Source organism: Oncorhynchus masou, chromosome 8 (genome assembly GCF_036934945.1).
Source record: "Oncorhynchus masou masou isolate Uvic2021 chromosome 8, UVic_Omas_1.1, whole genome shotgun sequence".
NCBI classification, from domain to species: Eukaryota; Metazoa; Chordata; class Actinopteri; order Salmoniformes; family Salmonidae; genus Oncorhynchus; species Oncorhynchus masou.
In genome coordinates, this window is record NC_088219.1 from 11,862,066 (window position 1) to 11,888,061 (window position 25,996).

The 25,996-nt window shown below is 42.4% G+C and overlaps 2 protein-coding genes and 1 pseudogene across 2 annotated transcripts; all 3 read right to left on the reverse strand.

Moving 5' to 3' along the window:
- Nucleotides 1–101: 101 nt before the first annotated feature.
- LOC135544090 (putative monooxygenase p33MONOX) lies at nt 102–11,471 on the reverse strand. The gene is made up of 8 exons (XM_064971469.1): nt 11,315–11,471; nt 9,374–9,478; nt 9,012–9,202; nt 6,528–6,648; nt 6,184–6,311; nt 5,796–5,920; nt 4,050–4,216; nt 102–3,730 (listed from the first exon to the last, which is right to left on the reverse strand). Exons 2-8 carry the CDS (start codon nt 9,396–9,398, stop codon nt 3,516–3,518), a joined length of 972 nt encoding a protein of 323 aa, XP_064827541.1. The 5' UTR covers nt 9,399–9,478; nt 11,315–11,471; the 3' UTR covers nt 102–3,515.
- A 1,096-nt stretch (nt 11,472–12,567) lies between these two features.
- Nucleotides 12,568–15,984, reverse strand: LOC135544091 (uncharacterized). Its single transcript, XM_064971470.1, has 2 exons — nt 15,667–15,984; nt 12,568–14,737 (listed from the first exon to the last, which is right to left on the reverse strand). The coding sequence occupies exon 2, from the start codon at nt 14,733–14,735 to the stop codon at nt 13,842–13,844; it is 894 nt and encodes a 297-aa protein (XP_064827542.1). The 5' UTR covers nt 14,736–14,737; nt 15,667–15,984; the 3' UTR covers nt 12,568–13,841.
- Nucleotides 15,985–22,684: 6,700 nt separating this feature from the next.
- LOC135544092 (A disintegrin and metalloproteinase with thrombospondin motifs 2-like) overlaps nt 22,685–25,996 on the reverse strand; it is an 83,965-nt pseudogene continuing 80,653 nt past the window's right edge.

Below are 25,996 nucleotides of genomic sequence, written 5' to 3' on the forward strand. Positions count from 1 at the left end.
CACATAGAACATATCTACCGTTTCTTAGTCTTGCTTTCAAGTAGAATGATAGACCTATAACAAACAATTCTATGTGAATTTGGGCAGACGAACAAATTACATATTGGCACTTTAACCTTTATTTGGACAGGGAGGCATGCTGAGACCAAGCTCTCTTTTACAGATGAGTCTCGTAATTACAAAAATATACACATCAAATACAAATACACAATGCAAAACAGAAATACAAAACACGATCATAGGAAACAAACTCATTTATCAGTAATAAGGTCTGAATTGCCCTATAGGCACCAAAACATCAAATTGGACATATTTATGGACTATCTGGAGTGTTAACATGTTTGACCATTAACATTCCTATTTTCCCTAAATACCTAACCCGAACCCCCAAAACCCCAAACCTTAAGCTTAAAATAGCATTTGAACAAATTCAGGACCTGAAAAAAGTCCTGACTTCAAAAAAGCTATTGTTTTCCTACATTTTCACTACATTCGGTTGAAATGTGAGGACATTGGGGTCCTGAGGAAGGAAAACAAGTACAAACACACAGACATTGGTTTCACTATCCTTGTGGGGACTGAAAAATGGATTCCCATTCAAAATCCTATTTTCCATAACCCCTAACCTTAGTCTTAGCCCCTAACACTAACCCTGAAACTAAATCTAACCCATAATGACATTTCCCTTGTTTTATTATCCTTGTGAGGACTTCTGGTCCCCACAAGAATAGTAAAACCAAACCACACACACGATACAGGATACTTTTTCTAACCAAAGAGTTTATTCTCATCAAGGGAAAGTACTCCTCAAGAGAATATATGTGATATTAGACAAATGACGGGATGATCGGAGTGTCAGATTTTAAGACATCAAGGCACAACAATAATGCAATATGTATATTTTGTTTCTTACTCATTCACTCAGACAAAATGATACATAGCTTTCAAAGATGGACCATTTGTTTTTAATGGCTATATTCCCTACGGCAGACATTATTCTAATGGTTTTAAATGTTTCATGAGTTTCGTGGTAATGCATAGTCGTCAGTGTGTTCAATAACATTTTAATGTGGTCCAGGAGGATATAGCATTGTCATTGTCTGATTTTACACAAAGCTCCCCACCCTAGTCCAGTGGACAACCCCGTCATCCGTAGTCATGCAGAAGAGCACCTCTGCCTCTTGTGGATACGTCTGTGTGGGATGGTGCGGCCAGCTGGACGAACGGATGCTGTGTCTGAGTAGATCCTGTACATGTGTTCATCTGGATGTGTCAATCTGTTGAGTGTGTTGTGTGAGCGTGTTGTTGAGTGTGTTGAGTGAATGTGTTGGTGTGTTGTGTGAGTGTGTTGTGTTGTTGAGTGTTGTGTGAGCGTTTTGGTGAATGTGTTGTGTGAGTGTGTTGTTGAGTGTGTTGAGTGAATGTGTTGGTGAGTGTGTTGTGTTGGTGAGTGTGTTGTTGAGTGTTGTGTGAGCGTTTTGGTGAATGTGTTGTGTGAGTGTGTTGTTGAGTGTGTTCAGTTGTGTGTATTTATATTGTAGTTGATAAAGTAATTTCATCAATGACAATAAATATAGGAATGAAACATGACTGTAAGTAACTTTGGATCAAAGCTGCTAAAGAACATATCTTTTTCTTATGAAAGGGAAACCCTTCCCATGAACGTTCCCATGGTGATTTCATGGTGATCTGACGTCCCCATCAAAACGGACAATTCCAACTATTGCTTAACTTTGTGTGGGTGATCTAGAAGAGATTCTTGAAGATAAAGGTAAGAGCCGCCTCGTCATAAAAGCCAAGAATCCAAGTGACAGCCAATAGAAAAATGTTACTTGTTGCATCAAGATTGAGGGCGAGAGTTCCTTTGTGTAGATTTTACTATGATCGCCTTCTCCCCCAGATATATTGGTGTGGCCCACAGAGTTTTTGCTCCATAACAAACAGTAAGTCAGAGAGCAGAATGCTCAGTCACTGGCTGGGCAGCAGGCCGAGGCGAGGGTGGGCCGCTGTCTCCAGATCAACACCAGACATCCCATAGGGCTCACCGCGTAGGTGTAGGAAATGACATGCTATGCAGTCACTCTGGGAGAGATTTGGTGGGGGCAGGGGAATGATTACTGGACGGCATGGGTTGTGCCTGTGGCAATAAGAAGGGTGGCTTTGAATGAAGCCATGGGGGGCTGAGGAAACCCATTATGTTAAAGCATAGAGGGAATATCAGCTGACTGGCTGTTTGTGCCTATTTGTTTTACATGAACAACTGAGCTATTGATATTCACCGGCTTCATTAACAATTAGTAAACGCGAGGGAATCTCACAGGGCAGTATATCAGTCAGGGGCACAGATATAGGAAGACATAGCAATACTGTGCAGGGTTAAATTAAATCCAAGCAATGCAGCCTGTGAGTTGTCCAGCCACAGTGCAGATGGTGTCACGAAGAGTGGGATTCCACCTACTGGCGATAGTTAGTATCTGCTGAAGACATGACCATTACTTCACATCCCAGTGCAACAGCTGCAGGTTTCTATTCCTGTCAATCAGTAACTAATCTTGCCCTGAAAGGTTATGAAATTTACCAAAAGATACATTTCTAAATCCCAATGAAAATCCATCCTTCCCCGGCAGGTTCTTTGACCTCTGCAGCGCCGACTATCTTTCCACTGTTTCTGGAAGGTTGATGGTTCAGTCAAATTCTGGAAGGTGGAACCATACTTTACTGTTGTTAGCATTGTTATTTAATCAGATATTTACAACAAAGACCACAGGTGAGGTATATATATGGATCTTTTTCTATATATATAAAAAAAAGTGAAAATACCTGAACAGGGTCAGTCAAATAGTAACAGTTCTCTGATTAATATGCAACGTTATTAACATTCTGTTGCAGGGTTTCACTGACAGTGTTTCAACTTCAAAACAGTCGACTTGACAGCAGGAATGCGGAAACACGGAGGAAGAAGGAAAAAAAAAAGAGAAAAAAAAAACACTTCCTTGAGGGTGAACAATAATCACCATAATGTTCTTGAAGACATGACAAATGTAAATCATTACATCTTACAGAAATCTGCAGACAATGAAAAGCTCGTGATAGTGTACTTCTGAATGAGACTCACAAGCCAACTGAATGACCAAACCATGAACACAGTGGGACTTTTACAGTCTTTGTCAAAACAGTGAGAGTTACACTTTGCAACACCACGCATCAGAACGTCTTCACAGTCGGACCATACATACAAAGTAAATATACACGGTTCTATTACAAGGCAAAAGGCTGAGGCAAAACAAGGGTGTTAAATAATAGAAGTGGGGAGAGAATAGTCTAGACCAGAGGGCTCTCCAACCCTGTTCCTGGAGCACCACTGTCCTGATTCCAAGAATTAGCTGGTTGTTAAGCTGAATCAGGTTGGAGTGAAAACCTACAGGACGGTAGCTCTCCAGGAGCAGAGCTGGAGAGCCTTGGACTAGACGGTAGACCAGCTACAAAATGAAGGAGTAGTGACAACATGGTACGTCTCAGAAACCTGAAGGCGTGAGGATATTTATGTCTCGAGGTTTGAGCTTGTGTGGCCGTGCCGACAGTCTACTGCTCTCCGTGGAGGGGATCTCCATCTTGGGAGGGGCCTGTTGGTTAACAGCAGGGTCAAGTGCCAGCCGAGTGGCCTGAGCCTTCATCACCTCCATGGGGGTGGGCTTCTGGGCCCCGCGGTACGACTGGAGAGCAAAACCCCCTGGAGAGAATACACAGGACTGATCTTACACAGGAGAACAATGACAACATGACAAACTCAACCTAGACTATGAACGTCTCATTAAAAATAAATAATTTGTTAAATGCACAAATTCACCATAAATAAGGACGTCTGATACACAATGAAAATCAAGTGTATCGATTTAGTACACAACCATGTAAAAACAATCTTATTAATGTGTAATTCACATCAAAGATCATTGAGCCAATCTACACACAAGATTACAGTTCAGAGAAAGCTAAATGAAAACACATAAAATATCATCCTCCCCAAATCCCATTAATGGTGTGGTCAGTACCTGGGTCGGTAGTGGATTTCTGAACAACTGGACGTGGTCCAAAGATACCCCAGCGTTCGACTGCTCCTCCCCCCTCACCGGCACCCATGTCCACACTGGTGTTAGAGCTGGTGCTGAGGTCTGAGCTACTGACAGATGCTGTCGAGCTCTGGCTGGACAACCAGCCTCTGCCAGGAACAGAGAAATACCAGATGGTCAACCACTTTACAGTGGCCGCTGAATAGGCTTCATACTCATTTAGATAAGGTGGGTAAGGGCACATGTAAAGTCAGCAAAAAAAGAAACATCCTCTCACTGTAAACTGTGTTTATTTTCAGCAAACTTAACATGTGTATGAACATAAGATTCAACAGACAAACTGAACAAAGGGGGGGGGGTTCAAATCAAAAGTAACAGTTAGTATCTGGTGTGGCCACCAGCTGCATTAAGTACTGCAGTGCATCTCCTCCTCATGAACTGCACCAGATTTGCCAGTTCTTGCTGTAAGTTGTTACCCCACTCTTCCACCAAGGCACCTGCAAGTTCCCAGACATTTCTGGGCTTAAGCCCTCACCATCCAATCCAACAGGTCCCAGAGGTGCTCAATGGGATTGAGATCCGGGCTCTTCGCTGGCCATGGCAGAACACTGACATTCCTGTCTTGCAGGAAATCACGTACAGAACAAGCAGTATGGCTGGTAGCATTGTCATGCTGGAGGGTAATTTCAGGATGAGACTGTAGGAAGGGTACCACATCAAGGAGGAGGATGTCTTCCAGCGTTGAGATTGCCTGCAATGACAACAAGCTTAGTCCGATGATGCTGTGACACACCGCCCCAGACCATGACGGACCCTTCACCTCCAAAACGATCCTGCTCCAGAGTACAGGCCTAAGTGTTACGCTCATTCCTTCGACGATAAATGATACTCCGACCATCACCCCCGGTGAGACAAAACCGCAACTGTCAGCGAAGAGCACTTTTTGCCAGTTCTGTCTGGTCCAGCGATGGTGGGTTTGTGCCCATAGGTGACGTTGTTGCAGGTGATGTCTGGTGAGGACCTGCATTTACAACAGGCCTACAAGCCCTCAGTCCAGCCTCTCTCAGCCTATTGCGGACAGTCTGAGCACTGATGGAGGGATTGTGCGTTCCTGGTGTAACTCGGGTAGTTGTTGTTGCCATCCTGTACCTGTCCCACAGGTGTGATGTTTGGATGTACCGATCCTGTGCAGGTGTTGTTACACGTGGTCTGGCACTGCGAGGATGATCAGCTGTCCGTCCTGTCTCCCTGTAGCGCTGTCTTAGGCATCTCACAGTACGGACATTGCAATTTATTATCCTGGCCACATCTGTAGTCCTCATGCCTCCAAGCAGCATGCCTAAGGCACGTTCACGCAGATGAGCAGGGACCCTGGGCATATTTCTTTTTGTGTCTTTCAGAGTCAGTGGAAAGGCCTCTTTAGTGTCCTACGTCTTCCTAACTGTGACCTTAATTGCCTACCGTCTGTAAGCTGTTAGTGTCTTGATGACCGCTCCACAGGTGCATGTTCATTAATTGTTTATGGTTCATTGAACAAGCATGAGAAACTATGTTTAAACCCTTTACAATGAAGATCTGTGAAGTTATTTGGATTTTTACAAATTATCTTTGAAAGACAGGGTCCTGAAAAAGTGACGTTTCGTTTTTTGCTGAGTTTATTTGGTGTCCTGGGTCAAAGTACAGCATATTTCCATGAATAAATGGTAACGAGGACATGGTTGCACTTACCTGCGGTTCTGTTTAGGTGAGCTCTGAGGAGTGCTATTCGGGGTGGACTGAGCAGATGATGTTTGCTTGTCCTCATGTCCTCCCTTATGTCCCACTCCCATATCCACAGTTTGAATGTTCATTTTCTACAGGAAATACATCAAGGAAAAAATAACATGGTGTGATGAACATTATTAACAGTAAAACCTTACGAATCACTCCTCCTTGACATAGACGGCTAACTGAGGTTTTGAGGATTCACTGATTTCACTTTGTTGATGCTTTATCAAACCTATCATGAAGGAAAATACATTTAATAAAAATATGGATGTATATATTTCTGTTAATAATTATCTGACTCCCGGAAAATAAAGTTGTGCCCCCGTTAAGCAATAAAATAAAGACCCACTTGGAATGACTCTGGCATACGGTGGTGGTGGCGGGTCTCCTCAGCAGTGAGGCCCTTATGGGGAGTGTACCCGGTGTCTCTCAGCCCAGCCTGCTGCTCAAACCTGTACATGCTGTCCTGGGTTTGCTCTGGAAAAAACAGACAACATACTATATTAAAGCAGGACGTGTTTCTCCGCTGAGGAGACAAGACAGCCTAACGTTATCCGATACGAGCTTGATTTACAATCCAAATAAAAGCTAATCAGTGTTCCATTAACGAGCAACAGGATTGGAATAGGTCATGCTGAGGTTAATACACTACCAATACAGTAACCCTCGTTCACGATCATGGTAAAGTCTTACTGGTCATGAGAGAGTTGATGATGACGGAGGATGCTTTGGCCTTCACCACGACAGGCATATTTGGCCTGTGGCCAGGGTCAAAAGGCGCAGCGTGGGTCAGGGTACTTCCTGACTCATCCTCCTTTAAAAATGAGGGAAAAAAAGTTTTTAAAAACACACCAATGGATCAGAGGCAGTTAGAGGAGCATTTGCATGAATAGGTACCCCTGGGGTCATAGACACAGAGTAAAAAAAACATTAACACCTTCCTAATATTGAACGGCAACCCCCCACCACCACAGCTTAAATTTGTCAGGTGTGGACTCTACAAGGTGTCGAAAGCGTTCCACAGGGATGCTGGCCCATGTTGACGCCAATGCCACGGTTGTGTCAAGTTGGCTCCATGTCCTTTTGGTGGTGGACCATTCTTGATACACACGGGAAACTGTCAAGCGTGAAAAATCCAGCTGCGTTGCTGTTCTTGACACAAACCGGTGAACCTGGCACCTATGACCCCGTTCAAAGGCATTTACTTTTTTTGTCTTGCCCATTCACATTGTTACATTACAACCTTATATTTTGTCCATTTTAGAATTTTTCCCCTCATCTACACACAATACCCCATAATGACAAGGTTTAGACATTTTTGAAATGTATTAAAAATAAAACAGAAATACCTTATTTACATAAGTATTCAGACCCTTTGCTATGAGACTCGAAATTGAGCTCAGGTGCATCCTGTTTCCATTGATCATCCTTGTGATGTATCTACAACTTGATTTGAGTCCACCTGCGGTAAATTCAATTGATTGGGCATGATTTGGAAAGGAACACACCTGTCTATATAAGGTCCCACAGTTGACAGTGCATGTCAAAGCAAAATCAAGCCATGAGGTCAAAGGAATTGTCCGTAGAGCTCTGAGGCAGGATTGTGTCGAGGCACAGATCTGGGGAAGGGTACCAAAACATTTCTACATTTCTGAAGCTCCCCAAGAACACAGTGGCCTACATCATTCTTAAATGGAAGAAGTTTAGAACACCAAAACTCTTCCTATAGCTGGTCACACGGCCATACTGAGCAATCGGGGGAGAAGGGCCTTGATCAGGGAGTTGACCAAGAACCCGATGGTCATTCTGACAGAGCTCCAGAGTTCCTCTGTGGAGATGGGAGAACCTTCCAGAAGGACAACCATCTCTGCAGCACTCCACCAATCAGGCCTTTATGGTAGAGTGGCCAGATAGAAGCCACTCCTCAGTAAAAAGGCACATGACAGCCAGCTTGGAGTTTGACAAAAGGACTCTCAGATCATGAGAAACAAGATTCTCTGGTCTGATGAAACCAAGACCGAACTCTTTCGCCTGAATGCAAAGCGTCACATCTGGAGAAAACCTGGCACCATCCCTACGGTGAAGCATGGTGGTGGCAGCATCCTGCTGTGGGGTTGTTCTTCAGCAGGGACTGGGAGACTAGTCAGGATCGAGGGAAATCGTAGAAAAGTACAGAGATCCTTGATGAAAACCATCTCCAGAGCTCTGAGGACCTCAGACTGGGGTGAAGGTTCAACTTCCAACAGGACAACAACCCTAAGCACACAGCCAAGACAATGCATGAGTGGCTTCGGGACAAGTCTCTGAATGTCCTTGAGTGGCTCAACCAGAGCCCAGACTTGAACACGATCGAACATCCCTGGAAAGACCTGAAAAAAGCTGTGCAGCGACGCTCCCCATCCAACCTAAAGGAGCTTGAGAGGATCTGCAGAAAAACTCCCCGAATACAGGTGTGCCAAGATTTTAGCGTAATACCCAAGAAGACTCGAGGCTGTAATTGCGGCCAAATGTGCTTCAACAAAGTACTGAGTAAAGGATCTGAATACTTATGTAAATGTTATATCAGTTTATTTTATACATTTGCAAACATATCTAAAAATAGCTGATAACAGCTGATATCATTATTGGGTATTGGGGGGGGGGAAGAGACTATTTAATCCATTTCAGAATAAGGCTGTAACAAAACAAAATGTGGAAAAAGTCAAGGGGTCTGAATACTTGCCAAATGCACTGTATATACAGTACATATTAACTATAGTAATGTAGCAATACAACAGGATCTGTACATTGCCTAGTAGAATGGCATCACATACACACATCAGTGTGTCAGAGTACGAGGGCTGATGGAGTATCAGTTTGCCTTTTAGATCTAATGAATACGTTTACATAGACAGGGGACCTGATTCTAGATCAACACTCCTACCCCGAGACGCTTTATGAATACTGACAGCACAGGAGTTTGGTGGCACCTTAATTGGGGAGAACGGGCTCATGGTAATGGCTGGAGCGGAATGGTAGCAAATACAGCAAACTAATGGTTTCCATGTGTTTGATGCCATTCCATTCGCTTTGTTCCACCCATTATGAGCCATCAACCCGCTCAGCAGCTTCCACTGACGGACAGACACAGCACCACCCGAACTGTGAGGCTGGAGAGAAGTGTAGTGTGGCATCTACCTCAGCCTGATGACGGAATCTCCTGGGTGGGACGACGGGCCTCTTCGCCCACAGGTTGTTGATGTTGATATCAGAGGGAGGCGGCGACATGGGCGCCTCCATGTTGTCATCGTAGCTCATGGCACGGCGGGTCATGCCAATAGGTAGGGACAGGCCTCCCAGTTGCCCCTCTGAGGTCCCAGACTCCAGGGCTGAGGGGGGAATGTTAAAGGATTAAAACTCTAAAAATCACTCAAAATGGTCTCAAAATACACAAAATGATGAGCTGTATGTGTTGGAAGCATATGTTTACATATAACATCACCATTTAAAAACAAGCACACAACACTGTAATGCCCACTGTCACTGCCCCCCAGCCCTACCTGGTATATCGCCTGATCTGGACATTGTTTCAGAAGGCCGACTCTTATGGCTGACAATGAGGTAGTGTTCAGATGAATCCAACCTGACAAAAGATTGGACTGGACCTTCAGGGGAGGCAGAGAATATCACATTTCAACAACCCAGAAAACCCTTTTTTTAAATCAAAATTTTATTTGTAATTAAAAGTACAGTGTACATGCTCATTGCAAAGAAACAATATCAGATAATCATGGGAAAACTTCCAGGTGCATGCTTTAGTCAGTGGCCAACGACAGCAAGCAACCTTAGTCAAAACAAGGGTAACAGCTCATTTATTGACAGCCTTAGTCAAAACAAGGGTAACAGCTCATTTATTGACAGCCTTAGTCAAAACAAGGGTAACAGCTCATTTATTGACAGCCTTAGTCAAAACAAGGGTAACAGCTTGTTTATTGACAGCCTTAGTCAAAACAAGGGTAACAGCTTGTTTATTGACAGCATTGCGCCGCTAGGGAGAGTCAATGTTTCGCTACTTGGCAGCTGATATGGTGTTGTGTTCTGTTTTAGTGTTCTATTCTCACATGCTATTTGAGAAAGCAGTCTGGACAAATGTGCCAGGGAGGTCGAAGTCTTCACTACAGAACACGACCTGAAATGTAGGCTAGTTCAATGCTATAGAGCTGAGATGGGCAACTGGTGATCCGACCTCCTCTAGGCCCGCTGATCAACCCCCCAATTGCAAAATGTGCAGAATTGCAGGTAAAATTTTCAATTTTTCTCTCTGCCCAATGGCAAAATGAATAGAATTGCATGAAACTTATGCAAAATCTTCTCACAACCAGATGGCAAAATGTGTAGGATTACAGCAAACTTGCTTTAAATCTGCAATATTTTCTCTACAACCCATGGGAAAAAATGTGTAGAATTGTAGGTCTGTTAAAATGTTTTGCTCACAAGGTGGGGGGGGCAACTAAATTTTGCTTAGGGCCCTGGGCACTAATACGGTTGTGTGTGTGTTTGTATGGGTGTACATACTGTTTTTTTTGGGGCCCCCACCATCCCTGATATATAGGCCCATGCTAACCATGTGTGTAGTGCTGAATGGAATTAATGACCGCTACAATAGGCTGGGTTTATCAGGCTCACTCTTAGACATTAAGGCCTGCTGATAAAGCATTGTGGGACAGGAGGAGGAGTACAGACCTTGACAGTTGGAAAGGAACAAAATAAAGCAATAAGATGAGGACATGTTAGACAGGTGGTCTGTGGCTGAGGCCATGTTCAGAACAACAGCTCTAAACTAGAGCAGATCATAGCCTACATCGTCAGAACAGCACAGTATACGGCTATATAGTTATGTGTGACTGGTAGTCTAGCAGTTAGAGAGTTGGGACAGTAACTGAAAAGCTGTTTGCTCGAATCCCCGAGCAGGCAAGGTTCTGCCCTTGAGCAAGGCATTTAATCCCCACAACAATTGCTCCCTGGGCGTCGATCAATACAGCCTCTCTGGTTGGGGTTGGGTTAAATGCGGAAGACATTTCAGATGAAAGCATTCAGTTGTGCAAATGACTACGTTTCCCCTTGTAAACACTAGTTCATATCCGTGAATATGGCACACAATTACATTAATCGGACCATCTAATAATTTCTTATCGATTTTACGTTACGTGTCAGACGTGTCAGACGGTGTAACGTTGGACAGTGATACTGGAATGGAATGGAATAGAATAGCGGATCTCAGCGATCAAAACTGTTTGTTGGTCAAATAAAATATAATGCCTAACTACAACAATAAACGTTCAATTACGTTATACGAAGCAGATGACCAGCCATAGCAAGCTAGAGAGTAATTGTGAATTGTCAGCTTGCTAGCGAGCGATCATGATGCTTGGGTAACCGCAACAATGGTGACGATAGAATGAAAAACACGATCTAATACGTACAATTTAGTTTAAACTTACCAGATAAAAAGGCCCTACACCGCTTACAACAGACACGTTAAAGTTGAAGACAGTCGTAACCTTACAATGTCAATGGGAAAGGTTACAGAACACCAAAGACACATCTCGGCCATGATATCCAGTTTCCTATGTGAAGAATAAAGGAAATTCCGCACAGTGATGGTACGTGGTTTTGTGTAGTCTCGCGAGAATATAACAACCCAAGTGCACGGTAAAATCGAAGTCTGTTGTATTCGACGCATGTGACAAATGCAATACCATTTTATTTAATTTGATTTGATTGTTATGTCCTGACTCCTGTCACTGGGGGCACTGTGTGACTTGTTTGCACAAATCTACCATTGGACGGATACCGTTGATATTCAGATAGCAATGCCCATAACAAGGCTCGCACATGGAGGTCTTGAAACTACGTTTTATATACATTGTAATCTAATTCCCTTTCTCTTTTATATATACATAACATCCCTGGTTAATTTTAGTCATTTCTAATCTGTTATTTACCATGCTATAAATCTCACTGAAGATACTGGACTGAACTGCCACACATATTGTTTATCTTGCAGTATAATGCTATAAGCACTATAAGCATTCAAAGAAGATAACACCCTCCCTACAATCAAACATGGGGGAGGTTCGATAATGATGTGGGGTTGCTTTGCTGCCTCTGGTACTGGGGGCCTTAAATCTGTGCAAGACATTATGAAATCAGCAGATTATCAAGATGTTTTGGAGACCAACAAATGGGTCTGTGTTGAAGTTTGTGTGTCTTCCAGCAGGACAACAACCCAGACACACATCTGAAAGCACCCAGGAATGGTTCGAGAAGAAACACTGGAGTGGCCAGCGATGAGTCCAGATCTGAATCATAAGATCTGAAAACAGCAGTTCGTGGATGACCCCACTCAACACTGAAGAAATGTAACAGTTTGCAGCTGAAGATTGGGGCCAAATTGGCAGTAGAAAGGTGCAGCAAGTTCATCTTCGCCAAAGACTGTTTCATCAGGTATTAGCTCCTTGGTGCCAATCACTTTGTTCTTGCCATTTGTTTTCATGTTCTTAATTAACATTGTAAACTGTAGGTCCCCCCCCTTCCCCCAAAGCATTTTTTTGCAATGTCTACAATCCAATAACAACGTGTGGAGACCAAAAGTTTTTTTTTCAACTTCAACTTATTTTAATGAAAGATTGAGAATTATTTAAGAGAAGTGCAAAGGTCTATGTTTTGGAGCATATTGACAGACAATAACAGGCAGGGTGAAACACATCATTTATTAGATTACTGGTCAACAATGGAAAGAGGTACAAAAGCCGTACTATAAATGATCAAATATATTATTATTTTTTTAACCAGACAAGTCAGTTAAGAACAAATTCTTATTTACAATGACGGCCTACCACCACCGGCCAAACCCTCCCCTAACCCAAACAATGCTGGGCCAATTGTGCTCCTCCCTATGGGACTCCCAATCACGGGCCGGTTGTGACATAGCCTGGAAACAAACCCGGGTCTGTAGTGACACCTCTAGCACTGCAATACAGTGCCTTAGACAGCTGCGCCACTCGGGAGCATGATTGAACTCTCAACCATTTACAAGTCAACGATAATATTGTTGTCTTTCAATTGATGTATTTTGACAGACATTGTACAACATGGAGGACCATTAGAACACACAATCAAAAAGTAAAATACAACAATCTCACATGCTGTTTCACTCAGTGGGAATTACATGATATGATTGAAAATGTCTGTACTATTTCGTCATGGCTTTAGTAAGTGGACGATTGATATAGACTGCTCAGGTTTGCACACACCTACTTTGTCATTGCATAACTCATATATCATACAGGGGAGAGGAAATCACAAGAAACATTTTCAGAACCACTGGGAATAATGTGAATTTAAATACTCTGCTATAGGGAGCCTGCACTACCTATAGGATCACCTTTTCTTCAGTACCGTTTCTAACACTGTACCATTTCACTTGTTATGAAACTCTCAAAGTAGAATGGTTTTCCTGTTTTAGCTGCCAACTGGATTTGACCAGAGTTATCATTAGCAAAGAACGGAGTGCAATAGTTATGGAATCACTCACTCGCTACACCGGAAAGATTAGGATCCGTCATGTTTTTTAATGATAGGTCTTTGTACATAATCATAGAAAATTCAGCATATTTTCCACATATCTTTATTCACCCAAATACTAGTCTTCCAAAATCCTGTCTCGTTCAACTACTGTAAGAAGCCTGGATTCCAGAGGCTACCCTAACTCTGATGTCTTCTATAGGCATAATCAACTTTCCACCGACTGTGATATTTTGTGAGGCATACGCTAGTTTACAATATGTCTTAAATTACAAACTGTAAAACAAAAATGTCAGGCCTGAAAAGTCATTGAGGAGAAGATGTTGCAATATGGGCCTGCATTGTCCAAACATACCAATCAAGTGGGACGTATAGTACATCAAGGATTCATTATGTACAATACTCAGCAGGGCTTAACAGGGTTGTACCTGATCTATGTGTCTACATCTCTGCTATGGCAGGAAGCATGCACACCCTGACTCTGGCTTCTCTCCAGGCCGAGCGACAGTCAGCGATCCAGTGTGATACCATTGTGTGTTTGTCCATGTAGCGAGTGCACTTCCCCCTCCCACCAGCAGGGGCCGTGTCTGAGTCGTTCTGGAACCTCCAGGAGAGTGGGCTGGAGGCATCAGGTTTCTGCTGGTCTGATGAAGATGTCTGTGGTGGAGCAGGGTCAGGGTTTTGCTTCTCTTGGTCAGAGGGGTCCATCAGGCAGAGCTCAGGGCAGCTACCTTTGTGCTGTGTCAGAGGCGCGGAACACATGCGTGGGAAACTGTCGGCGCATAGCGTGGGTTGTGGTCGAAGCTGGGTCACACTCTCTCTCCCCTCACCCTTACAGCCCTGTGAGTCAGGGGCGCGCCATGCAGCTAAGAGGAGTGCCTCCCCATGACCGTAGATGAACTCTAGGGGGTCAGAGACACTGGGGAGAACCCTACTGGAGGTCTGACCTGAGCTGACATTCACCACTCTCTCTGGGCCACTACACTCACTTTGACTCTCCTCCTGCTCTAACTGTGTGTGGTGGCTGACGTTGGAAATCAGAGGCTGACAGAGTGGCACAGGGTCCCTCAGTCTGTGCAGCCTCAGGCAGGGCCTCAGAGAGGCCATCGAGCCTACAGTGAGGATGTCACAGTCAGGTTGGGCCAGGGGGAAGGTTGGGCAGGCGAGCTGACAGATGGACAGGAAGTAGTCCTGGGTAGACAGAGAGGAGTGGACCTGACCATGGGGAGGGAGGTGGAGGCTGTTGGCCTGGTTCATGTCCTGGACTAGCTCCTCATATCCCTCCCTGATGGTGGGTAGACCCCTCTTAGCCCGGAGTCTGGAGCGGGGACGCATGCCTGGGAACAGGAGGGAGAGAGAGGCTGGTCAGATCAGTCTCTGGGAAGAGCCTCGGAATGATTGAGATATTTTGTTTTTGTAAAGCTTGGATTTGGTAAAATGTAAACAATGCCATGATAATTATGGCATGAATGAGCAATTATCATCTAGTTAATTGAATAGAGGCGAAATTAAAATACAGGCAAAGTGTAACATGCGTTTTGAAAGTGCGTATGTGCAATTGTTTACAGGAAGATGTGCCGAGCCTGTCTCCATGGTAACCTCTCCCTCACCACATCTCAGGGTGTGCTCGTATTACAATGCAATAGGAGAGCAAAGTGGGCACACACATACACACGCACACATAGTCCACCCACCTAACAACAAAAATATATTCCCACACACAAATAAATACGTAAGAACAAAAATTCAAAAATGAACTTTGGGTGGGCTTACACTACCACCTTTCCTTTTCTTGAGGGCGACATGACACAGCTCTCCATTTTAGGACCCATTATGCCACTCCCTCCCTATCCTCCTAATGTTGTCTCAGGAACAACTCATTATGTCTCAGGAACAGTGGTGAAGAAGACAGACTGGAAAATGAACAGCCAGCCAGTGTTACTCACCTACATTAGGCAGGGGACTGAGTGCATAACAAACCAAATCCCTATTACATAATCTCATCTCCAATGACGTACATCTGCTTTACAGATCCCACATACTTGAATTAATTACATTTTAAACATGTATATATATATATAACAAAAATCCATAGAGCATCAGTGTGTCTATTTTAACAGAAGATGCCAGTGTAGTTATTGCTTGGCCATGCATGCTCTGATATAACCATTTCATTTCCTCAGTGCACGTACCATCAATTTGTATAGCTATCAGTCCAGGGGGCTGGCTTTGCCTGTTCTATGTAGAATATAGCAGAGCTTCTTACCTGTGTCTTATCTGTCTTTCAGGTGGTGTCGTTTGCTCGTCTCCGTTGCCTGCTCTAACCCCTTTCTCCGCCTCTAGCCAAGCTGCCTCCAACCAACTGGTGATCTCCAACCAAGCTGCCTCCAGCCAAGCTGCCTCCAACCAACTGGTGATCTCCAACCAAGCTGCCTCCAGCCAAGCTGCCTCCAACCAACTGGTGATCTCCAACCAAGCTGCCTCTAGCCAAGCTGCCTCCAACCAACTGGTGATCTCCTACCAAGCTGCCTCTAGCCAGGCTGCCTCCAACCAACTGGTGATCTCCAATCTCTCCGCAGCTATAGCTACATCACGAAAATAATGACTTGTCCCCACCCCCTTTTCTCTCTCGCTTCCCTGCTCTCCCTCTCCTCCCTTGGCCGACTAAAAATAGCACCTCCATCCCATTCTGTGGCTGAGCATAATCATGTGCAAAATTGATTTTATGAATGTACAGTGTAGGAGAAACAAGGAGTGGGGGAGATGAATAGAGAGAAGAAGAGGAGGTTAGACAAGGGAGGAAGAGGAGGAAAGAGGCTGCATTTAGAGAGGAGGAGAGACATCACGAGAAGGAGAGATATCGTGAGGAGGAGAGATATTGTGAGGAGGAGAGATATCGTGAGGAGAGATATCATGAGGAGGAGAGATATCATGAGGAGGAGAGGAGAGATATCATGAGGAGGAGAGATATCATGAGGAGGAGAGGAGAGATATCATGAGGAGGAGAGATATTGTGAGGAGGAGAGGAGAGATATCATGAGGAGGAGAAATATCATGAGGAGGAGAGGAGAGATATCATGAGGAGGAGAAATATCATGAGGAGGAGAGGAGAGATATCATGAGGAGGAGAAATATCATGAGGAGGAGAGGAGAGATATCATGAGGAGGAGAGATATCATGAGGAGGAGAGATATCATGAGGAGGAGAGATATCATGAGGAGGAGAGGAGAGATATCATGAGGAGGAGAGATATTGAGGAGGAGAGATATCATGAGGAGGAGAGGAGAGATATTGTGAGGAGGAGAGATATTGTGAGGAGGAGAGGAGAGATATTGTGAGGAGGAGAGGTTAATGGGCCCTAGCATTCAACACAGGGCAGAGATGCAATATGGCTCAGCCCTATTCTACTCAGCCCTGAACATCTACTGAACATCTACTAAAACATCTACTGAACATCTACTGAACATCTACTAAACATCTACTAAAACATCTACTGAACATCTACTAAAACATCTACTAAAACATCTACTAAAACATCTACTGAACATCTACTAAAACATCTACTGAACATCTACTAAAACATCTACTAAAACATCTACTAAAACATCTACTGAGCATATACTGAACATCTATTGAACATCTACTAAAACATCTACTGAACATCTACTGAACATCTACTAAAATATCTACTGAACATCTACTAAAACATCTACTAAAACATCTACAGAATATCTATCTAAAACATCTACTGAACATCTACTGAACATCTACTGAACATCTACTTGGGACTATCCAAGTAAAGGTTTACCAAACATCCCTCAAAGGGAATGTAACAGGCAAAATAAGAATAGCAGTGAGACTCACCATAAGCATGAATACAATAATTTTAGACTTGTAGACAGACAGCATAGGGCTGAAGATTAAGATTAAAATAACACCTGCTGGATGTCATGCTTTCCACAAACAAACACAACAAAATTCCATCAAAACTCTATACATGATTAGATACTATCCGCCGCCATTGTCGCAACCCCTATTACCAGCCTGTTCAACCTCTCTTTCATATCATCTGAGATCCCCAAGGATTGGAAAGCTGCCGCAGTCATCCCCCTCTTCAAAGGGGGAGACACCCTGGACCCAAACTGTTACAGACCTGTATCCATCCTGCCCTTCCTATCTAAGGTCTTCGAAAGCCTAGTCAACAAACAGATCACTGACCATCTCGAATCCCACCGTACCTTCTCCGCTGTGCAATCTGGTTTCCGAGCCGGTCACGGGTACACCTCAGCCACGCTCAAGGTACTAAAAGATATCATAACCGCCATCGATAAAAGACAGTACTGTGCAGCCGTCTTCATCGACCTGGCCAAGGCTTTCGACTCTGTCAATCACCATATTCTTATCGGCAGACTCAGTAGCCTCGGTTTTTCTAATGACTGCCTTGCCTTGTTCACCAACTACTTTGCAGACAGAGTTCAGTGTGTCAAATCGGAGGGCATGTTGTCCGGTCCTCTGGCAGTCTCTATGGGGGTGCCACAGGGTTCAACTCTCGGGCCGAATCTTTTCTCTGTATATATCAATGATGTTGCTCTTGCTGCGGGCGATCCCCTGATCCACCTCTACGCAGACGACACCATTCTGTATACTTCTGGCCCTTCCTTGGACACTGTGCAATCTAAACTCCAAACGAGCGTCAATGCCATACAACACTCCTTCCGTGGCCTCCAACTGCTCTTAAACGCGAGTAAAACCAAATGCATGCTTTTCAACCGTTCGCTGCCTGCACCCGCACGCCCGGCTAGCATCACCACCCTGGATGGTTCCGACCTAGAATATGTGGACATCTATGAGTACCTAGGTGTCTGGCTAGACTGTAAACTCTCCTTCCAGACTCATATTAAACATTGAGGTCAGGTGATTATGGAGGCCAGGGCATCTGATGCATCACTTCATCACTAACCTTCTTGGTCACATAGCCCTTACACAGCCTGGAGGTGAGTTGGGTCATTGCCCTGTTGAAAAACAAATGATAGTCCCAAGAAGCGAAGACCAGATGGCATATCACTGCAGAATGCTGTGGTAGCCATGCTGGTTAAGTGTGCCTTGAATTCTAAATACATCACAGTCACCAGCAAAGCACCCCACACCATCTCCCCTTCCTCCTCCAAACTTCATGGTGGGAACCACACATGCAGTGATAATCTGATCACCTACTCTGCATTTCCACCGGTCTGAAGTCCATTGCATGTTTCTTGGACCAAGCAAGTCTCTTCACCTTATTGACCGGTAGTGTAAGTATTCAGACCCTTTGCTATGAGACTCAATGTTAATAAACAATGTACATTTTAATGAACACTGTAGAGCCTCAAAACACTGTTTAAACTATAACGTTGATATCATGGATGGTCAGTCCTTGCATCCATAGCTCCAAGGCAAACCCTGAGCTTTTTACCAAAACAGAGGCGGGGTGTACACTTTGTTATTGTTGAAATTAAGGATTCTCGCTTTAACACCTGAACATTATTCACTTGCGAAAGTCTCCTTGCTTTAGTGTACATATTCAAAAGCATTTACCATCAATTTCCGTGTTAAATTATTAACGGGTTCGTACTAAAAGCATGTCAAAACAGTCAGTCTGAGGAGAGGAAGCAAAGTCACAGAAATCATTAAAGTTGCAGTACTGCTTCCTATCCAAACTGGGAACACATACTGAATTATTCAAGTTATGATTCTACAGATAAATCGTGCTTGATTTATATTCCATAATGTTTTGTGGATACATATTGGGACACACCATAAACATTTTCCTTACTCATCAAGAACAATGAAGAATTTTCCACAGAAAAAAGGGAAGCCATTAATGACAATGAAATGAATGTGAGGATGGAACATAATAGAATTCTAGGCCTGGCCAATGTGATCCTTCAGTCTCTATTTCACAGACAGTCTGGTAGATGAATAGCCCGGCCTGCACAGCATTTTGTAGAAGGATGAAAACGTCAACCAGTTGTAACCCTTAGATAATTGGACATCAGCTCACAAACAGCAACGCAAACAATAACACAAACAACAATACAAATCAAATTAAATCAAATTTGTTTATAAAGCGCTTCTTACATCAGCTGATATCTCAAAGTGCTGTACAGAAACCCAGCCTAAAACCCCAAACATCAAGCAACGCAGGTGTAGAAGCACGGTGACTAGGAAAAACTCCCTCGAAAGGCCAGAACCTAGGAAGAAACCTAGAGAGGAACAAGGCTAAGAGGGGTAGCCAGTCCTCTTCTGGCTGTGCCGGGTGGAGATTATAACAGAACATGGCCAAGATGTTCAAATGTTCATAGATGACCAGCAGGGTCAAATAATAATAATCACAGTGGATGTCGAGGGTGCAACAGGTCAGCACCTCAGGAGTAAATGTCAGTTGGCTTTCATAGCCGATCATTCAGAGTATCTCTACCGCTCCTGCTGTCTCTAGAGAGTTGAAAACAGCAGGTCTGGGACAGGTAGCACATCCGGTGAACAGGTCAGGGTTCCATAGCCGCAGGCAGAACAGTTGAAACTGGAGCAGCAGCACGGCCAGGTGGACTAGGGACAGCAAGGAGTCATCAGGCCAGGTAGTCCTGATGCACGGTCCTAGGGCTCCGGTACCCCGAGAGAGTGAAAGAAAGAAAGAAAGAAAGAGAGAAAGAAAGAAAGAAAGAAAGAGAGAAAGAAAGAAAGAGAGAAAGAAAGAAAGAAAGAAAGAGAGAGAATTAGAGAGAGCATACTTAAATTCACACAGGACACCGGATAAGACAGGATAAATACTCCAGATATAACAAACTGACCCTAGCCCCCCGACACATAAACTACTGCAGCATAAATACTGGAGGCTGAGACAGGAGGGGTCGGGAGACACTGTGGCTCCATCCGATGATATCCCCTGACAGGGCCAAACAGGCAGGATATAACCCCACCCACTTTGCCAAAGCACAGCCCCCACACCACTAGAGGGATATCTTCAACCACCAACTTACTAAGACAAGGCCGATATAGCCCACAAAGATCTCAGCCACGGCACAGCCCAAGGGGGGGCGCCAACCCAGACAGGAAGATCACGTCAGTGACTCAACCCACTCAAGTGACGCACCCCTGCTAGGGACGGCATGAAAGAGCACCAGTAAGCCAGTGACTCAACCCCTGTAAGGGTTAGGGTTAGAGGCAGAGAATCCCAGTGGAGAGAGGGGAACTGGCCAGGCAGAGACAGCAAGGGCGGTTCGTTGCTCCAGTGCCTTTCCGTTCATCTCCACACTCCTGGGCCAGACTACACTCAATCATAGGACCTACTGAAGATATGAGTCTTCAATAAAGACTTAAAGGTTGAGACAGAGTCTGCGTCTCTCACATGGCTAGGCAGACCATTCCATAAAAACAGCCTCCAGCTGTTTGCTCACAAACAACAACACAAACATCAATACAAACAACAACCAACAAAAACACATGGCTGGACCCGTCTGAAACACAAAACAATCCACATAGTTACACATAATAGCCCATATAAAATATTTTACTTTCCATGTGGAGCCTATATTATTATTATATGTACTACTATTATTATTATTAGATGTATTATAATTCTTATTATATTTATTATTATTATAATATTTATTATTATTATTATTATTATATGTATTACTATTATTATTATTATTATATTCATTATTATTATTCTTATTATTATATTCATTATTATTATTTTATTATTATTATTATATTTATTACTATTATTATTAGATGTATTATTATTATATATTCATTATTATTATTATATTTATTACTATTATTATATGTATTACTATTATTATTATTATTATATTCATTATTATTATTATATTTATTACTATTATTATTATTATTATATTCATTACTATTATTATTATTATTATATTCATTATTATTATTATATTTATCACTATTATTATTATATTTATTATTATATTTATTACTATTATTATTATTATTATTATTATATTTATTATTATTATTATTATTATATTTATTACTATTATTATTATTATTATTATTATATTCATTATTATTATTATTATATTTATTACTATTATTATTATATATTATTATATTATTATTATATTTAGTACTATTATTATTTATGTATTACTATTATTATTATTATTATATTCATTATTATATTTATTATTATTATATTTATTATTATTATTATTATATTATTTATTATTGTTATTATTATTATATTATTATTATTATTATTATTATATTCATTATTATTATTTTATATTCATTATTATTATTCTATTCATTATTATTATTATATTTATTATTATTATTATATTTATTACTATTATTATTATATGTATTACTATTATTATTATTATTATATTCATTATTATTATTATATTCATTATTATTATTATATTCATTATTATTATTATATTTATTATTATTATTATATGTATTACTAGTATTATTCTTAGATAATTATTACTAGAGCCATGTGACCTCCGAAACAAGACCCTGCCAAGCCGCACTGCTTCTTGACACACTGCTCACTTAACCCGTAAGCCAGCCGCACCAATGTGTTGGAGGAAACGCCATACAACTGGCGACCACAGGCACCCGACCCGCCACAAGGAGTTGCTAGAGCGCGACGGGACAAGGATATCACAGCCAGCCAAACCCTCCCCTAACCCGGGCGATGCTGGGCCAATTGTGTGCTGCCTTATGGGTTTCCCGGTCAAGGCCGGCTGTGACACAGCCAGGAATCGAACCCGGGTCTCTAGTGGCGCCTCAAGCACTGTGATGCAGTACCTTAGTCCGCTGCGCAACTTGAGAATTCCCTATTATTATATTTATAATTATTATATTTATATTTTTTTATTTATCATTATTATATTAGTAATGATTATATGTATAATTATTATATATTTATTATTATAAATTATTATATTTATAATTAATACTATTGTTGTTATTATTATCCTATACAATATATGACCTACATCATGAAATATCTACTACTAGATGAACATCAGTCATTTAGTGCCACCCTGTGGACACCATGTTGTTCATCATCATAGACAGTCTAGTTCTCGACTGCACATCATTACCACTGAGGAAGCTAGAGATGGTTGGCTGTTGCAGGCCTACCCTACATTACTGAAAATAGATTTAATTTAATTCATATTGCAATCTTCATTATGTGTATATCACTTTTTTTAACATTCTCAACACAGTTCAAATGTCAAAGGAGGACAACAGTATTATTTTTCAATTGCAGTTTTATTAAATGATCAGATTACCAGGTATGAAAACGTACAGCTTATGTTGTTTCCATTTACCAATGTGTTAGAATACTTCATAGTGATTGTATGGCTGCTGATCCTATGAGCACATGCCTCATGCACCTGCGCGTGAAAAGCATAAATCATTTAACAGACAGTTCAATAAATATTACAAATAAAATTTGAGTCATATTTACATTTTGCCTTGGACATCATGTGCTGTGTGTTGGTATTGAAAGGGCGGAATGTACAGATAGTGTAAGCTAGCCTTATACAGTTTGGATATGATTATGGTTTCAATAGGGTGCATACCATTACTATAATAGTATTAAAAGTTTTGTAAAAACAAATATACACAAATGTATTCACAAACCATTTTTGAACCTGCTACTGACAACAGCGACTTCCTTCCTTATCACAAGTGCTGTTAAATAAGTCATGTATTAATTGTTTACAATCTAAACAAATAAACAATATGTATTGACATCAAAGCATAACAAACTATTAAATTTATATTTATTACCAAGCAGCGAGTACAAATGTGCAATTAACGCTCAAGAGAGTGGATTTACAGAAAACTAGTTCGTATTCATTTCTCAATTTGTGTCAGTTTTGTACATTTTCTTTCATTTCTATCCCCTTTCCTCATTGGATAAAAAAGCAAAGCAGGCCCATTTCCCATCTTTAAGATGATCAATACATTTTTACATGACCGACAGGCTCTGATCTGGAATGAGTGGTTTCATTATAGCATGATTATGTCACACATTGGTGGCAGGTAGTCTAGCGGTTAAGAGCGTTGTGCCAGTAACCGAAAGGTTGCTGGTTTGAATCCCCGGGCCGACGAGGTGAAAAATCTGTTGATGTGTCCTTGAGCAAGGCACTTAAGCCTAATTGCTCTGGATAAGAGTGTCTGTAAAATGTCTAATGCAACATTCAACAGGAAAATCTCCGTAGCATAGCTTTGGGATGTGCTAAAGTCTAAGGGAATCAAAGGTTGCCTGACTATCAATGTCCCGGTTCTCTTTTGGCTCGTTTGAGGAGTAAGTCTTGCCTCCTTTTCTCAGCTAGGAGCTCTTGTATTCTTTTGTTCCGTGTCATTTCTCGGAATGGAGGCCGTCTTCTAGGAACAAAGTGGTTTTGAGAGACATCATTGTCTACACCAACGATCCTGTACGGCACCTCCAGCCAGTTGTTCTCTCTCTTGTCCTCTGTCCTGTGGGGGGGTATGGTGGAGAGCATGTGTATCACACTGACCCTACGCTGTGTTGGAATGGTTTTCCATCTCTTGTCTACTTTAGGTCTGGAAGTGGATGGAGCTAGGGTTGTCCAGGACTTAATAACATCAACCCAAGCTGTGGTGGACGTGATGGATTTGGGAACATTTGTAGTTCTGAGAGTCGATGGGCCCTGACTGGTGGGGACTGTGGTGGGTTCTGTGGTGGGTTGAATGATGGTGACGGTGGTGCCGGGATCTGTGGTCTCCTCAGTGGTGGTGGGGAGAGATGTAGGACTCCTGGAGGTAACCAAAGCGGTGGTAGTTCTTCTGGGGCGTCTGGTGGTTAACACAGGGATGGTGGTAGGGCTATATTTTCTCGCTGTGTTGTGATCGTTGGTTCTGGTTGTATACTCCTCATAATCGGCATAGTCGACATAAGCAAAGTCAGTGGTATAAAGCTCGGTGGAGGGTTTGGGTGTGAGGGTTGTTGTGGGGGTTGTTGAGCAGGAGCGATTGGTGGGGGTGGGAGCAGGTAGTGTGGTATACCTCCAGGGCCCAGTGGTGAAGGTCTGGCCCGTACTGGTGAAGGTCTGGCCCGTACTGGTGAAGGTCTGGCCCGTACTGGTGAAGTTTCCCTCGCTGCAGGACTTGCAGCACATCTGTCTGTACCCACGGTTGGAGCAATACCTGTTCAGCACCTCCATACGACAGAACGCTGACCTATCTCCCTTACACTGCCCTGAAACACAAAGCAACACACATCTCAGAAACAAAACCCAACCTCTTATGATAAACAAATCAACCATAAATCTATCCCAAAGACAGGAACAGCGAGAAAGTCACAGCTCAGTCTACTGTGACTGAGAGAAAGCAGAAAGGGCCAAGATGCTTTGTTTATCATGCTGAATCAGATGCAAAGATATGAACGGTAAGATAGAGTCGGTCAACATCGTACTATTCACCACTCGACATTGTAACAATGTGAGCCGAGAGTCGGGAAGCAAGATCAGGGAGTGAGTGTTTTAATAAATAAACAACATAACACAAAATAAGAAACACTAACAACACACAGACTTAACACTGGAACAGAAACAATAACGCCTGGGGAAGGAACCAAAGGGAGTGAAATATATAGGGAAGGTAATCAGGGAGGTGATGGAGTCCAGGTGAGTCTGATGACGCGCAGGTCCGCGTAACGATGGTGACAGGTGTGAGCCATAACGAGCAGCCTGGTGACCTACAGGCCGGAGAGGGAGCACATGTGACAAACATCATACTATTCATCACTCAACATCAGACTATTCATCACTCAACATCAGACTATTCATCACTCTAGGTGTATAATCTGTCAGACATAACGTTGAACAATTATATATTGACAGTTTTATTTGTTGGGTTTGGACTGTCCTGCTGAAATGAATGAGAAACCAAAGTCATACGATACGCTCTCCCTGTTATATATGTGAACTCTGTCTATTCAGTAGAGACAGTTAACAGTTTGGTCAACAACTACATAACATCAGTAAGCCAAAACAGATTAACAATAACTGATATACTGTACATTATGGTGATCAAGTGAAACAATAAAGATGTCCTATTTGTGTAAAAGGAACAGCACATTTAGTGTCTCTTGATACGCTTAAAAATACTTAATCCAGTACCTCTGATAAAAATCATTTTGGCCCAATATATAGTAAGGAACACATATGTTCAGGCCTTAGCTACAAGTTGGCTGGTAAAATCATACAATTCATTGTTGTCACCAAGTTGGGAAACTAAAAGTCATAAATGCTACTGAATATAGGCACAAATAATTGTATATATCGTAGATACTCCCAAGTTGCAGTTTAAATCTGGTTGACACATTGTTTTCCCCACAGCTGCCAGAATTGAGCTACATTGATACAATCATGATACAATTACAATCAATGACAATCACTGTTTTGTACATGAAGGTGCTGAGAATCCATTCTGTTGTAAACATCAAGTTAACTTTTCTTCCTCGGGAAGCTTCTCCTATTCCTTATCACTCTGATAAACAAGAAAAAAGCCATTATGTCTTCATTTCTCCCAAAAGC